General features: G+C 39.5%; 1 protein-coding gene across 1 annotated transcript in view; it reads right to left on the reverse strand.

Moving 5' to 3' along the window:
- Positions 1–3054: 3054 nt before the first annotated feature.
- The window catches only part of TRPC7 (transient receptor potential cation channel, subfamily C, member 7), a 65522-nt gene continuing 56007 nt past the window's right edge, over positions 3055–12569 (reverse strand). The window contains exons 8-11 of the mRNA XM_010019198.1: positions 11145–11366; positions 8188–8268; positions 3949–4024; positions 3055–3197 (exon numbers count right to left, since the gene is read on the reverse strand). Of these exons, the coding sequence (XP_010017500.1) occupies positions 3055–3197; positions 3949–4024; positions 8188–8268; positions 11145–11366 (522 nt within the window). The remainder of the gene's footprint in view (positions 3198–3948; positions 4025–8187; positions 8269–11144; positions 11367–12569) is intronic.

Here is a 12569-nt window from a genome sequence, read left to right on the forward strand (position 1 = left end):
GAGTTTGGACAAAGGTCCATTACTCTGCAGTATGAATTTGTCCAAGGAATATTAAATCCTATATTTTGAAGCCAAAAGTAAGAGCTATTACAGACTGGATCAAATCTAACTCAGCAGGTGAGTGATGTCCCATCTCCCACCAGTGACGGGATATGGGACAGGGGACCTGCACGACTCAGGTCTAATCCAATCTGGGACCCACCTACTTTGATTTTCCCTCTTCAAACCCCATAAATCCTCTCATGGATCTTTTTTAGTAGGGATTCTTCATTTTAATATCTTATAAACAAAGCTTGGAAAACAAACCATGAATTTAACATCATTGCTGCTGATTGATAGCACATTAATACATATTGTGCAGCTTCCTCGGGTGTATGCCTGGGACCAGATGACAAAAGTGCTCTGACGAAGTGGGATTTTGCTTGTCATGAATATTTGTATCAGAAATCTTTGTGCCTTGATAGTTCCTGGAATGTAAATGCAAAAGGGGGAGAAAGCAGATTTTCGTACAGCATTTTTTATACAACTTTTAGTCTACTTTTGAAGTCCTAGAAAATATTATGCTCTTTCATAGCAAATTCCTATGGCAGAACTGCTCTGCTTCACTTACAGAGATGCTACAGAGGGCAGCAGGCATAGCTGATGGATCAGGGCCACACGTCCTCCTGGGCCCACGTAATTCACCAAAGCTATTCACAGTACAGTGTTTTTTGTGCTGACCAGAACATGCAGCATTTAACAGTAGGAGAACATTCCTGTTGGCATTGCTGGACTTTAAGATAGCTCTTTTGTTGAGCTGCAGTTTAATGTACAAAACGTACGTAAATGCATTGTACTGTTACCGTTTAACTTTCTTGTGCTAATTGGCATTAAATATCATAAGAAATGGAATTATGGTGGTTATTGTGTGTTCTACCTAGAATATTTCTGCTTAAATTACTAGAGGATGCTAAAAAACTGAATGGGAAGGGTAAAGCAATGTTTTGGTCAGGAGCTATGTGTAGAGCTGTAATGAAATAGATTTTTAAGAGGGTGCTGTGGCACCAAAGTTGGTTTTCCAAATTGGAAAAGGTTTTACACAGTGGCTGGAAAAAGGAAGGAGAAGGTGCAAAGAAGTATCACTATGGAAGAGATTCCTTCCTCTTATGGGGGAAAAAGAGAGTATTTTAAATCAGCAGCATTTTCTGGTTTATATAATGGACCTGCTGTTCTTAGAAGTTTCCAAATCTTCTGTTCTTAGAAGGCAATTTTACAAACACAGTAATAAGGATAGAATAATTTCAAATTAAGCACCACAAATAAGGAGCTATTTTTGCAGACTATGGCTGGTCACAGAACTTTAATTCCATAGTTTGAGTCTTCTGAAATGTATTTTAGTTTAAGTAAGTGTTGCTTCTTGACTCTTTCAGGCTTGAGACTTCCTATGGCAAAGTTGTTTCATATAATGATTTCATTGTTCACACATTGCAGAAAAGCAAATGAAGCCCATGTGTTGGATAGTCAAAAGATCAGGCAAATATTTCACTCAGTGTGCAACAAAATATTATGAGGTAATTTTATTTTTTTCCCCATTTTTAGGTAAAAATATTACAGTATACAAGATAATCTTATTAAAGGTAAAAATACAGTATTTTGCTTTTCTCTAAACTGGTCTACATACAGTACACTTTTTATTTTGGGGTTTTTGTGTGTTTTTTGTACAAATATAACTATTACTCTATTAGGCTATCTGTATTCTCATCTGGCACTTAAAACTGATCACGGGTCACCTTCTGGCTCTGCTTGTTTTCCTTAGCTGATGCCTAAATGTAATGTTCATCTTATAGGTGTCTCTTGTAAACAAGCAGTACAGTTCAGTGGTTCCCAAGTAGTAAGGTGTTCTTTAAGTAGTTGAAATCCTGTAGCTAAATGTAAAAACCCAAGCAATCCAAATGTGCAGTTGTGTTACGCAGACTCATTGCTTTCCAGTTGTAACAGTGCTTGTATTACTTCAGCCTTTAAAACAGTTTTAATTCCTTCCTTGTCCTCTGTAAGAGCCAAACATGTAAGACAATAATTTTCACAATGATTTTTCCTTTATTTCTTCTTTTTATCAGAAGGTTCTCAGTGGAATTGAAGCCTTTTTGTATTGATTTAAAGGTTCGAAACTACCGGGCTATGTTTTTCATGATGTATTTCACCCTAAGGTTTGCTGTTTGACATCCCACATCTGAAAGCTGAGCTCAGTTGCATCACTGTCATTGAATAACTGTTGTTCCTTGAACTGAATACATTAGCACAATAAACGTGATTTCTGGGTATTCCTGGGAAGTGAGTTGCACATCATTATGAATATTTCGGTACACTGTTGTGGAAGCTGGGGTCGTCTAAGGATAAAAGAGAGGCAAGGTGTGTACAAATAGACCATATCTATCCGTGGACTAGCTAATATAGCAGGAAAAGGGGAACAGGAGTTTTGGGCTGGGAATCATTTTATCAGGTTCTAGCAGAGGGGTGAAAGGATGCTGTACCTGCCATACGTTGCCTTGGTCAGTTCAGCAGTTGATTTCTCAGATGCTTTTCATTAACCGCAGTTCAAAGTTATCTTCATGGATGCCCATGTAAACATAAAAGGGGAGTACACACCCAAGGATAGGAATTTTTGACATTTTTGATAGTATGCTTAGCACATTTGTTCTTCAGACTTCACCCAATTCTGGTCAGTACAGTCCCAGTTGGTATAAATGAGCACAGTTACGTTGTCTTCACTACAGTCAGAGAGGTGAAGATCTGGCTTCTTTGCCTTTAACTAGAGGTGCTTTCCCTATGGCACATCTATTTCTGATGTCAAAGGGAATACATTTTTACCAGTAAGTCACTTTTTGTATCATAAAAGGTTTAACTGGTAATAACTCACCAAGCACAGCAGTAATGCAGAGTGCTCCTACCAATACTTGCTAGTTAGCAAAAGTTGAGTGTGCAGTACCCATCTTTTATGTGGTTTTTGCTCTCCAAATATGCTGGTTGAGACTGAAAAGTGTTTAGAAAACCAGTTGCCTTTCTCTGTTTCCATCATCAGATGTCTTTGTTTAAGGTCTTCCCAAATTTGTCACTCAGCTGCTGTATTAGTCTTGCCAGCTCATCAGTAGCTTGTGACTTTTCCTCTAAGAGTTCATAGCGGAGACTAGAAATATCTTGCTTAATCTCTTTAAGTTCTCCTAAAAGGAGGAAAGTGTCTTTGTTAGCATCATTGACCCAAATAAGTAATCCCTATAGTTTTAAGACGTGAGAGAACATTAATTTCAGTGTGCTTGGTCATGAATGTATATGGAGCTCCGTATATATCTCTGCATTTATTCATTTAATATTTGCGCTAATAAGAAATAACCTGTACTTGCAGTAGTGGTACTGACAGCAATAGCAAGCACGTATGATGTATGAAAGTTAATCTTTTTTCTGAAGTCTATTATCTCTCCACGTATTTATCTCCATCTATAGGGGGACTTGCAAGAGGGTAACAGTTAAGAGGTGATAGAAAGAGGATCTTTTCCATCTGCATACAAATCCTATATGGCATAATGACAGTACAAATCCTATATGGCATAATGACAGTACAAATCCTTGGGGCAGGCAGAGGCAGTGCAGTCAGAAATTGCTTTGCTTACACACCAAGACAACGTTGGGTGTTGGCAATACCCTGGGTTGTGCAAAGCAAAGACAGGTAGAGCTATGGGGCAAAACAGAACTCTCTAAAGATCCTGTGGGATACGTGTTCTGCTAAGGAAAATTAAGGACCTAGAATTTATGAGCATAAAGGTGGCTCAGAGTCAGCACTGCTCACCTTAGTGCAAGCATGACAGTGCTCTCTCTCTCCAGAGGATGCTGTCTAAGCTGACCCCTCTTAGTGTTCATATCACTAGCATTAACATTACATGCTCTAATCTGTGTCAATTATAAAAATCCACTTGCCTTCATTGACTTCATCATTTTCTCGGTCAACCTGAGCCTTCAGGACGTACCGCTTAATCAGGCGCTTCATTATTTTCTAAGAAGAGAACAGAAACACTTCATGTGAACTTATCCCCATTTCCTCTAATTCTAGACATTCTGAGCGACTCAAACACATGGGTAAAACCTGGCTTCAGAGAATGCAAAGAGAATTTATTTATTGACTTCCCATTTATTTTATACTTTATCTTATGAACTTTGTACTACAACAGTTGATTGACAGCCATTCCATGATGAGCCCACGTACAAGGCACTTTCAGGTATTTCATGGAATGCACATGAATGTAGAGTATGTATGTCTCACAGACAGAAAGTAAAAACAGATGATCCAATATCAAGTTAAGAAATGGGATCCAGAGCCTTCCCTTAGCACATTGCTGTTTAATGTAAAAATACTTTACAGGAAGAAATAAATGGTTAATTAATGATGATAGTAAATGCACTCATGATGGGGGACCAAACCTCTGACCCGAGGTTAACAGAAAGGCTCTGTTTGCCTTGCAATTGGGGTTTTAAGAGAGAAAATAGACTTAGTGAAGGACAGAGGAAAAAAGGTTTGAAGAGGAGAGAATTTGGTTTAAGTGGGAGAAGTTTCTTATGAAAATGGCAAATTTTAGGGGATATGCACAGGCTAAAAAATGGAGCCATGTAGACTTATGAAATGGGGGACAATTGTTAGTAAGGAACAGCTTATATGGAAATAGTAGAAGATGGCTATGGATAGGAGCTTGCAATGTGATATTGTTCCAAAAATGCATGTTACATGTACCTAGAAGGAAAGTAACTCTGGCAGTCTTGGGCTACATACAGGGTTACAGCTGAAGGCTGCATCATTGCCAGTTCTTCACTACAGAAAAGACTCATCAATGAGGAAAAAAAATCTCAACTATAATAAACATAAAATGGATTTCTCTATCAGAGACAGTGATTCAGGTGCATCCTCCGTAAACAGAGGAGCTCAGTGAGCATCCAAGAACACATACACAAATGCATTTCATTGACCAGATGGTCATCGTTAGGGGAAAAGCCTCTCCCAGCATGGGCTCAGTTACTCACAGAGCAATCACAGGTCTCTGCTTTAAGCATCACTGAAAAACAGTGCAAAGAGTGGGAAATGCCAACTAAGAAATCAGAACACCTGCTCTTTTTTTCTTAGTAGCCAAATAAGGATCATAACAGTGCAAAAGGCATGTGAACATCCAAGAAGGACCCAGTCATTTGTGTATGTCATGCAGTCATGGAATATGGGATGTCTAAGATTGTCCTTGTATCAAGGAGGCATCTGGCTAACCAGGTGAGTCATTAGGCAACAGAGATGAGGCACAGCGCACGTACGGTGTGTTGAAGATGGCCAAGGTAGTAGAATCCAGAGGGAGGTAGGGTGGTCACCTGAGAAAACATAAATGAAGTAATGTTTGGGGAAAGTAGGGAAATCCTGGATCCAAAAATAAATGAATTTTTGTTTCAGAACAGACTACAGAAGAAATTTAGACTAAAGCAAGGAATCAGAACACAGTGAATGCTTTCATTACGTGGAAAAATAGGGTAACGTAACATCTATCTACTCTGGTTCCCATACAACTTGTGTTTTTGATGGACACTACTCAAACGCTGTCCTATATTAACCACTATGTGTGACAGAAGTCACAAGCTTAAGGCTGCATAGTATATCAAATACATGTTGTAGTCAGATTTGTCTACATAAACTAAGTATTAAAAATGTTACCACTTTTTAACAAGAATCTACTTAGTCATTTAGCAGATATTTCTGCCAATATCTTTAGGAAAGCAATTCATTTTTGTCTCGATATTGAACTATTTTGAGCCTTGCTTCTCCCCAGTACTGCTTCTTTCAGTTACAGTGTGTGAAATAGCCTCCAGGAAAACTAATCCTAGTTACTCAGGGAAATGCTGAACCAAACTTACAGACAACCTCTTGGTTGTCTGAATGCTGAACTGGAAACAATTCACATATGTCTGATTTGTGTAAAGTTCCCTCGTTCTTAAAAAATCAATTGAAATTCTTCAGGTCTCAGAGAGCTTTTATACTATGCACCACTCAACAACCCACTGTTGGGCTTCAGACAGTCTTCATAGGCTTTAGGAACAGGTCAGGCATTTTTAAATTATAGCTGCACTGAATTCAATATTTTATATGTATTTATTAGCACAACCTTCACCTTCAAGCTCTGCATTTGCCATCAGATATCTGAATACATACTGGCACAGAGGGAAATGAGAGGAAAAGAATGGAGGCACTGAAACTGGACTCATGAGATTTGGGGCTCAATTTCCAGTTCAACCATAGGCTTTTCAGGTGTGGTAAGTCCTGCTGGACCTCATTTCTTTGTCTTTAGTGTGGAGGCCATATCTTCCCACTTCATGTCCCTAGTCAAAATCAAGTGCAAGCCATCAGTGATCAGACGGGACAACCAGATCTCAATCCTGGTGATCTATTTCGTCTCTCCGAACAGCAAAGAAATATATTTCTGACCTTTTAAAAGTACAAATTATGCCTTCTATTTTGTTTTTCTGACAAACCTTTTCCTTAATTTTGTACGTGGGGGCGTTGATAATTTGGCAGACTGCAGTTGGTTCAGCAGAGCATTTTAGCACTGCTTCATCTTAAAGTCTCAGCTCAAGAGGGATTGATAAAGGTATCATTTTGCCTGGACTAGTCCATTCCCAGATCATGACTGCAGTGCGTTGACTTGTTCTTCCAACTTTTCAAATTACTACATGTTCCAATTCTGGGTATTTTTGTTAGCCCTCAGGAGCACTGCCTGTATGTGGTACAGGTACACAGACTGCAGATACATCACTGGATAAATTCCACTAAAGAAAAGAGCTCAGCAAGAAGCTGCTGCTTCAAGGATTTTCCCAGTTGCAGAAGAAAGTTTGCTGGCCTGATTACCAAACTCTTTGTTCTTCTCTGTATTTAGCTAATGAAGACTATTACGCTCTTATATTATTTGGGTAATTTCTTCCTGCAGCAACTGAAAGTTTCTAAGATCACTTGAAGACAAACATAGTAGGAGCATTTTTAAAGCAAAATAACAGGGTGCTAATCCTTTTCTATCTATCTAATTTTCCCAGCTGCCTTTGGCTTTTTCAACCTGGGATATATGGGCCTAATTTACCACAAACATTAGGTGGTCTCATTTAGAAGTAATAGCTACAGGAAGCGAATGAGTCCAGCAGAGCTGACACATCTTTCCATTACCTGTGTATTTGAATGGATGGGAAAATATCAGAACTGCTGAAATGCCATTTTGAGTGGGACACAACCATCTCTTCCCTTTGCCTTTGACAGTATTAAGCCAACTAACTCCAAATACCAAAGTGAATGTATCCCATTTCTAACTTAGAGTTTTAGATACCTCTTTTATCCTAGCACAAAAGCCTAAACAGCTTTTAAAACCAGTAGAAATTTATTACTGGTGTGCTGTACAGCCTAGGATTCCGTTGTACTGGATGCTGTACCAACACAAGACAAACCACTTCTAGAACTGCTATTGCACATTTTGTCCAATTTAGCTATTACTTTCCTCAACTCTCTTTAATATAACACGACTCTCTGCAGGCATATCACTTGCTGTCTGGTTCCTTTTCACTTCATGTTCAAAAATAAGAAAAAAGTCCTGTGGAGCACATTTTGCTTATTGTGTTACCCTATTATATGTTTCCTCAAGAAATAATACATTTGGTGGCACGAACACTCCAGCTGAGACAGCCGGTTCTGTTAGTTCCTGTGATGGTTGGGGTGCCCTGTGCCACTGCTGCAGCCACAGGTATTTTTGAAGCATATACCACATTGCAGGTTTAGCTTGGTAGGACAAGTCACTGCCAGAGAAAGCACATGCAAATGTTAGTGCAAAGACTGGAGAGATGAGACTGTGTCATGACAAATGAAATGCTGTCAATGCAAGACTGAAGCTTAGATGATATTCCTTGTGTTAAATTAAATACCGTTGAGAGGAAATAATTAGCATGACAAATGCTAACACCATGTGTATTTCCATGGGTGACAGGCTGCATTTGTCTCTGAAGTGGCCCAGCCCCATCCCATGCCTGTGCTAAGGCACAACCTGGCACATTGCAGGGTGGCATCGACAAGAAGAAGACAAACATGACCCTTGCAGGGAAGAGCTGTTCACTGACAGATTTCTTCCCTGGCTCTTGCTTTCATGCTGTGATTACCTGATATCTTGTGGGCTTGTTATAAGCGTTCTTCCCAGAAAAATAGTCTGTATTTTGAGAGCTAGAGTGAAAACGAACTTTCTGAAATTATAAAACATCATGATATAATTAAATCAATGATAGCTTCTCATACCCAGACAGCCCCAAACTAAACAGAGCTTTGTAAGAACAGTAGGAAATGGTTCAATGTGCAAGTAGAATAAAAGCTGGCACATTCAGGCCTAAAAAGTAGACTTTTGAAAGACAGAAAATGGTCAAAACACACAAAGTAGTAGGGAAAAATGGGTTCTAAATTCTGTAGACAAAAATGGTATTCTCACACGAGTTTCAGAGAAGAAGGTGTTGAGAGGCACAAAATACATTAACCTTAAATAGACTGGTGGTATCAATTTGGAAGAGAACTTAAGGAAGAAAAATAAACACTTATGTTTAGAGTGAACAAATCAATATGGTCCAAAACCAAATCCTGAAACACAACTGATTTTCACTGGTCTTTTTAAAACAGCGGCATCATTTGTAACCTTTTTAGCTCAACAATACATACTTCTTTTTAAATAGAGATTGAGGGGTTTTTTTTTAACCAGAGGACATCAGAGCTTCTAGTTTTGTGCTCTAGAATCTTCCAAGGAGACTTTTCGGGAGACTACGCACAATATTTGTAAGATATTTTGGTGACTTTTATCCACCTCTGAGATTTTATGGTCCAAATGCTGACAAGCCCCCCCCTCCACACACACTTATTCAAAGGAATTACTTCATATCATAGACCCAGAGGAGCCAATACATATCATATTGCACCTATATGCAAGAGTATGCTCAGGGAAAGCCCTGGTTAAGGGTTTTTCTTCCCTGACTGGATCAGAAATCCTGAGAAATAGGTGATTCTTTAAAGATGGCTTTTTTTTTTGGACTGAAATTTTGCAGTAATCATGTGCTTTATTATTATTATTTCTTACTCATCAGGTGTGCATGGTCTTACAAAGACTGTTTTGAAGATGATCTGTGAACAAAATCAACAGGCAAGCAAGAAACGACTGATACTCTTCATTGTTTATGCTAAAGCCATGGAAACTATGAATTTTGCATGATTTCCATGAACAAAGGCAAGCCAGACACTTTGACTCATGTGGCTTGGGGAAGGAGGGGCTTAGAGAAAAATTAATTCCTTTGGTTTATGCTTCGAAGCAGAAATCAAATCTCAAACAAAGAGAGCTTTGTGTGCTTAGATTCAAATCGTGTTTCTAAAACATTATCTGTTAAAATCATTATTTGAGATAGTTAAAGGACAAACATTGCTTTTATTTCAACACTTCACTGTTCCTAGTGGGTCTTTCAGTAATAAATAGTTAATTTCCCCCAAATGCTTGTCTATCTTGTCAATGTTCACCATGTTGGGTAGCCAAATTACTCGGTAACATGGAGTAGACTCCATGGACTTCTCCCTTTAGTTTAGTTTCTGGCAGAAACTGAACATCAGACCTGAGCAGTTCTTTTAATTTCATGGAGCATGATCTCCTCCAAGGCCACGGGCTTTGCCTGGAGCTGGATGAGTCACCATGAGCTGGGTTGCTCCTTCAGAGCCAAGAAATCCAGACAAAGCCCAAAAGCAGGCTGCACCTTACAAAGGCAAACTCTGTAGTGCCTCCTCCAACCTTTCTTTCCTTATCCTTGGTCTCTTTTATTGCAAGGTTAAAACTGAGGGTAGGCTGCAAAACAGGTCCCAGTGTGACCCGTTTCTTCCCTCTCCTGTGCAGTGCCACACTGCTAGGGTATTAAAGCCTGGAAAGATGGTCTGAGAGCAGGCTGTCAGAATAGCAACATGTCCTACAGCCTGCCAATGAGCCACACTGATCTCGCGTGCACTAACTGTAAGACATAAGAGACAATACACTTTAAAGGGCTTTTTCCCCAGGAATGAGTTTGTTTCAAACTCAGCTTAAGCTAAGAAATTAAATACAGGCCGGGACACTTCTATGCAAAGCTGCCTCCTCATATCTTTGAATCCACTGAACTTAATGAGAGCAGCCCAGCCGCTGTGGCTGAGCTCCTGTGAATGTTTTGGGCTTTTTCATGCCCTGTGTAAAGCAAATGGACTTGTCCTGTGAGTGGGATTGTGTTTGTTGTAAGTTTACGTGGTAGGAATGCTTCATCCCACTGACATGCTGCACAGTGTCGCTGATGCTAATTTCCATGAGCAACATCATCTTCACCATCATTTCCCCCAAGGAGGAGCAAAGCTAATTCTGTTGGGAAGGGTCTGGATGCTAAGCATACTCCTGCATATCCATCCTGCTTTGTCATGCTGACACTCACTAGCGCTGAGGAAAGCCTGCTGACACGTAGCCAGGATTCCCAAAACAAACTTCTATTTTAATGACCAAAGGGGAGGTGGCTGAGACAGAATCTACCCATTAGTGGCTACACATCACTAGGCAGATGTAAGTAGAGAGGTTGTTAATTATAGCTTTAGGCATTTAGAAGGTGTTATTAAACCCTGCTTAGAAACGTGTTCCCAAAGCTGGAATGGCAGTGAGTGTTGTAATGACAGCAAGATTAATTTGGAAATCACTTTAAAGGAAGGTGGATGTTTTGGAAAGGCATAAAGCCCTGCTAGGTAGATAAGGAGTCAGACAAGCTGGGAGCCTGATTGTGCCTCTGCTTCTGCCCTTCAGCTTTGACCTTGCATTTGGCCTTGGGAAACTCCCTTATAAAAGTGCCTGTTATAGAAGTTGCTTTTTCCCTGATGTCCAGGCAGTGCCCAGTGTAACAAGGCCACAAGTCTGGGATAACTCTCTAGCTGCAATATAATATATACATATAATATATATATAAAATCAAACACAATGACAAGGCTGAGTAAGAGGCTGTGCTGTCCCTATACACCATGCAACCCCCTCCAGAAGGTCCCGTCATGAATCCTTTCTACAAAGAAGATGAAAAGTGAAGATATAACATACCCGTTGTTTGGAATTCAGCATCCCCATCTCAAGATCATTTTCACAGTTTTTGGCCTTAGATTTGCAGAGTTTTATGAGGCACATTTTTATTCTCAGTATGAGATAATAAAATGATTTAGGGCTTGGCACTAGATTAAAAGGAGCAGGTAAAGTCCTTCCTTCATCAAAGTAGGATAGCCAAAGCTTGGCACGTGCAAACTTCCACTCCACATCCGCATCCTCCTTGGGAAGGGAAGAGAGAAAAAAACCCCAAGCACCCAAATGCATAATTAGTAAACAGGGAGAGATTTAGCTATGACAAGAACAAACATACGGGTAGGATTTAACTAGAATCAGATTCTGTTTGACAGACCAAGACCCACGCACAAAATGTGTCTTTATAATCTCAAAATAAGGAAAATCTCAACAAAGCAAATGATAAACAAAAGCATAAATCCTCCAAATTAAATAGACTGTTTCCTATTTCCTTGGATAAGAAGAAATGACCTCAAGCTGTGCCAGGACAACCCCTTCACTAAAAGGGTTGTCAAGCATTGGAACAGGCTGCCCAGGGAAGTGGTGGAGTCACCATTCTTGGAGGTATTTAAAAGACATGTAGCTGGGACACTATGGGACATAGTTTAGTGGTGGGCTTGGCAGTGCTGGGTTAATGGTTGGACTTGATGATTTTAAAGCTCTTTTTCAACCTAAATGATTCTGTGATTCTATGACTCTATCTTTAATCTCCCTGCTACTGAGGACTGGAATGAATTAGCATGAGATTTACTAGTTTTTCCCAGTCCTCAGGTAGGAGGCTCTGGGCGAAATCGCTCACCCTTGTTTTGCTGATAGTTAAAAGTAGTCTTTAACAAAGTTTTGTAAGTTTCCATGCAATCAAGAAGGATGATAAAGCATTTTTCCAGGAAAATGGTCATCCGAAGTTTAGACTGGAAAGATAATATAGGCCATCTAATCAGTATTTCTGGAGATCTTTCTTCAGAAACCTACTACAATAAACTAGGAAAATGCAGTAAGAGGCTGTGACTCCTTCAGAAGTGAATCTTACTTCTGTAGAAGAAGAGTCAGGAAGATGCTGTATCTTAAATGACTAGAAATCTTTGGGGAAATTACTTTGCTTTCTGCATGCAGGAAAAGCTTCTGGGGCAGAGAACACATGTAAGGTCTCGCTGACATTTAGACTTAGTTACAGCACACACAAGATAGAATTCATTTGCACTACAGTACATGGATGAATAAGAGAAAATGTTTTCAGCTCTGGGCTTTTGCAGTGTCAGATTCTAAGGGAGATTAGGACAAATAATTAATACAAACCCCACTACAGAAGCCTGACATTTAACAAATCAGAAGAGATGACTCAGCATTAACATTATCCAAATAACGAATTTTTTATGCCTTCATTTACATTAGCAGAGAGTTGTTTAAGTC

Source organism: Nestor notabilis, unplaced genomic scaffold, assembly GCF_000696875.1.
Source record: "Nestor notabilis isolate BGI_N333 unplaced genomic scaffold, ASM69687v1 scaffold24537, whole genome shotgun sequence".
Lineage (NCBI taxonomy): Eukaryota > Metazoa > Chordata > Aves > Psittaciformes > Psittacidae > Nestor > Nestor notabilis.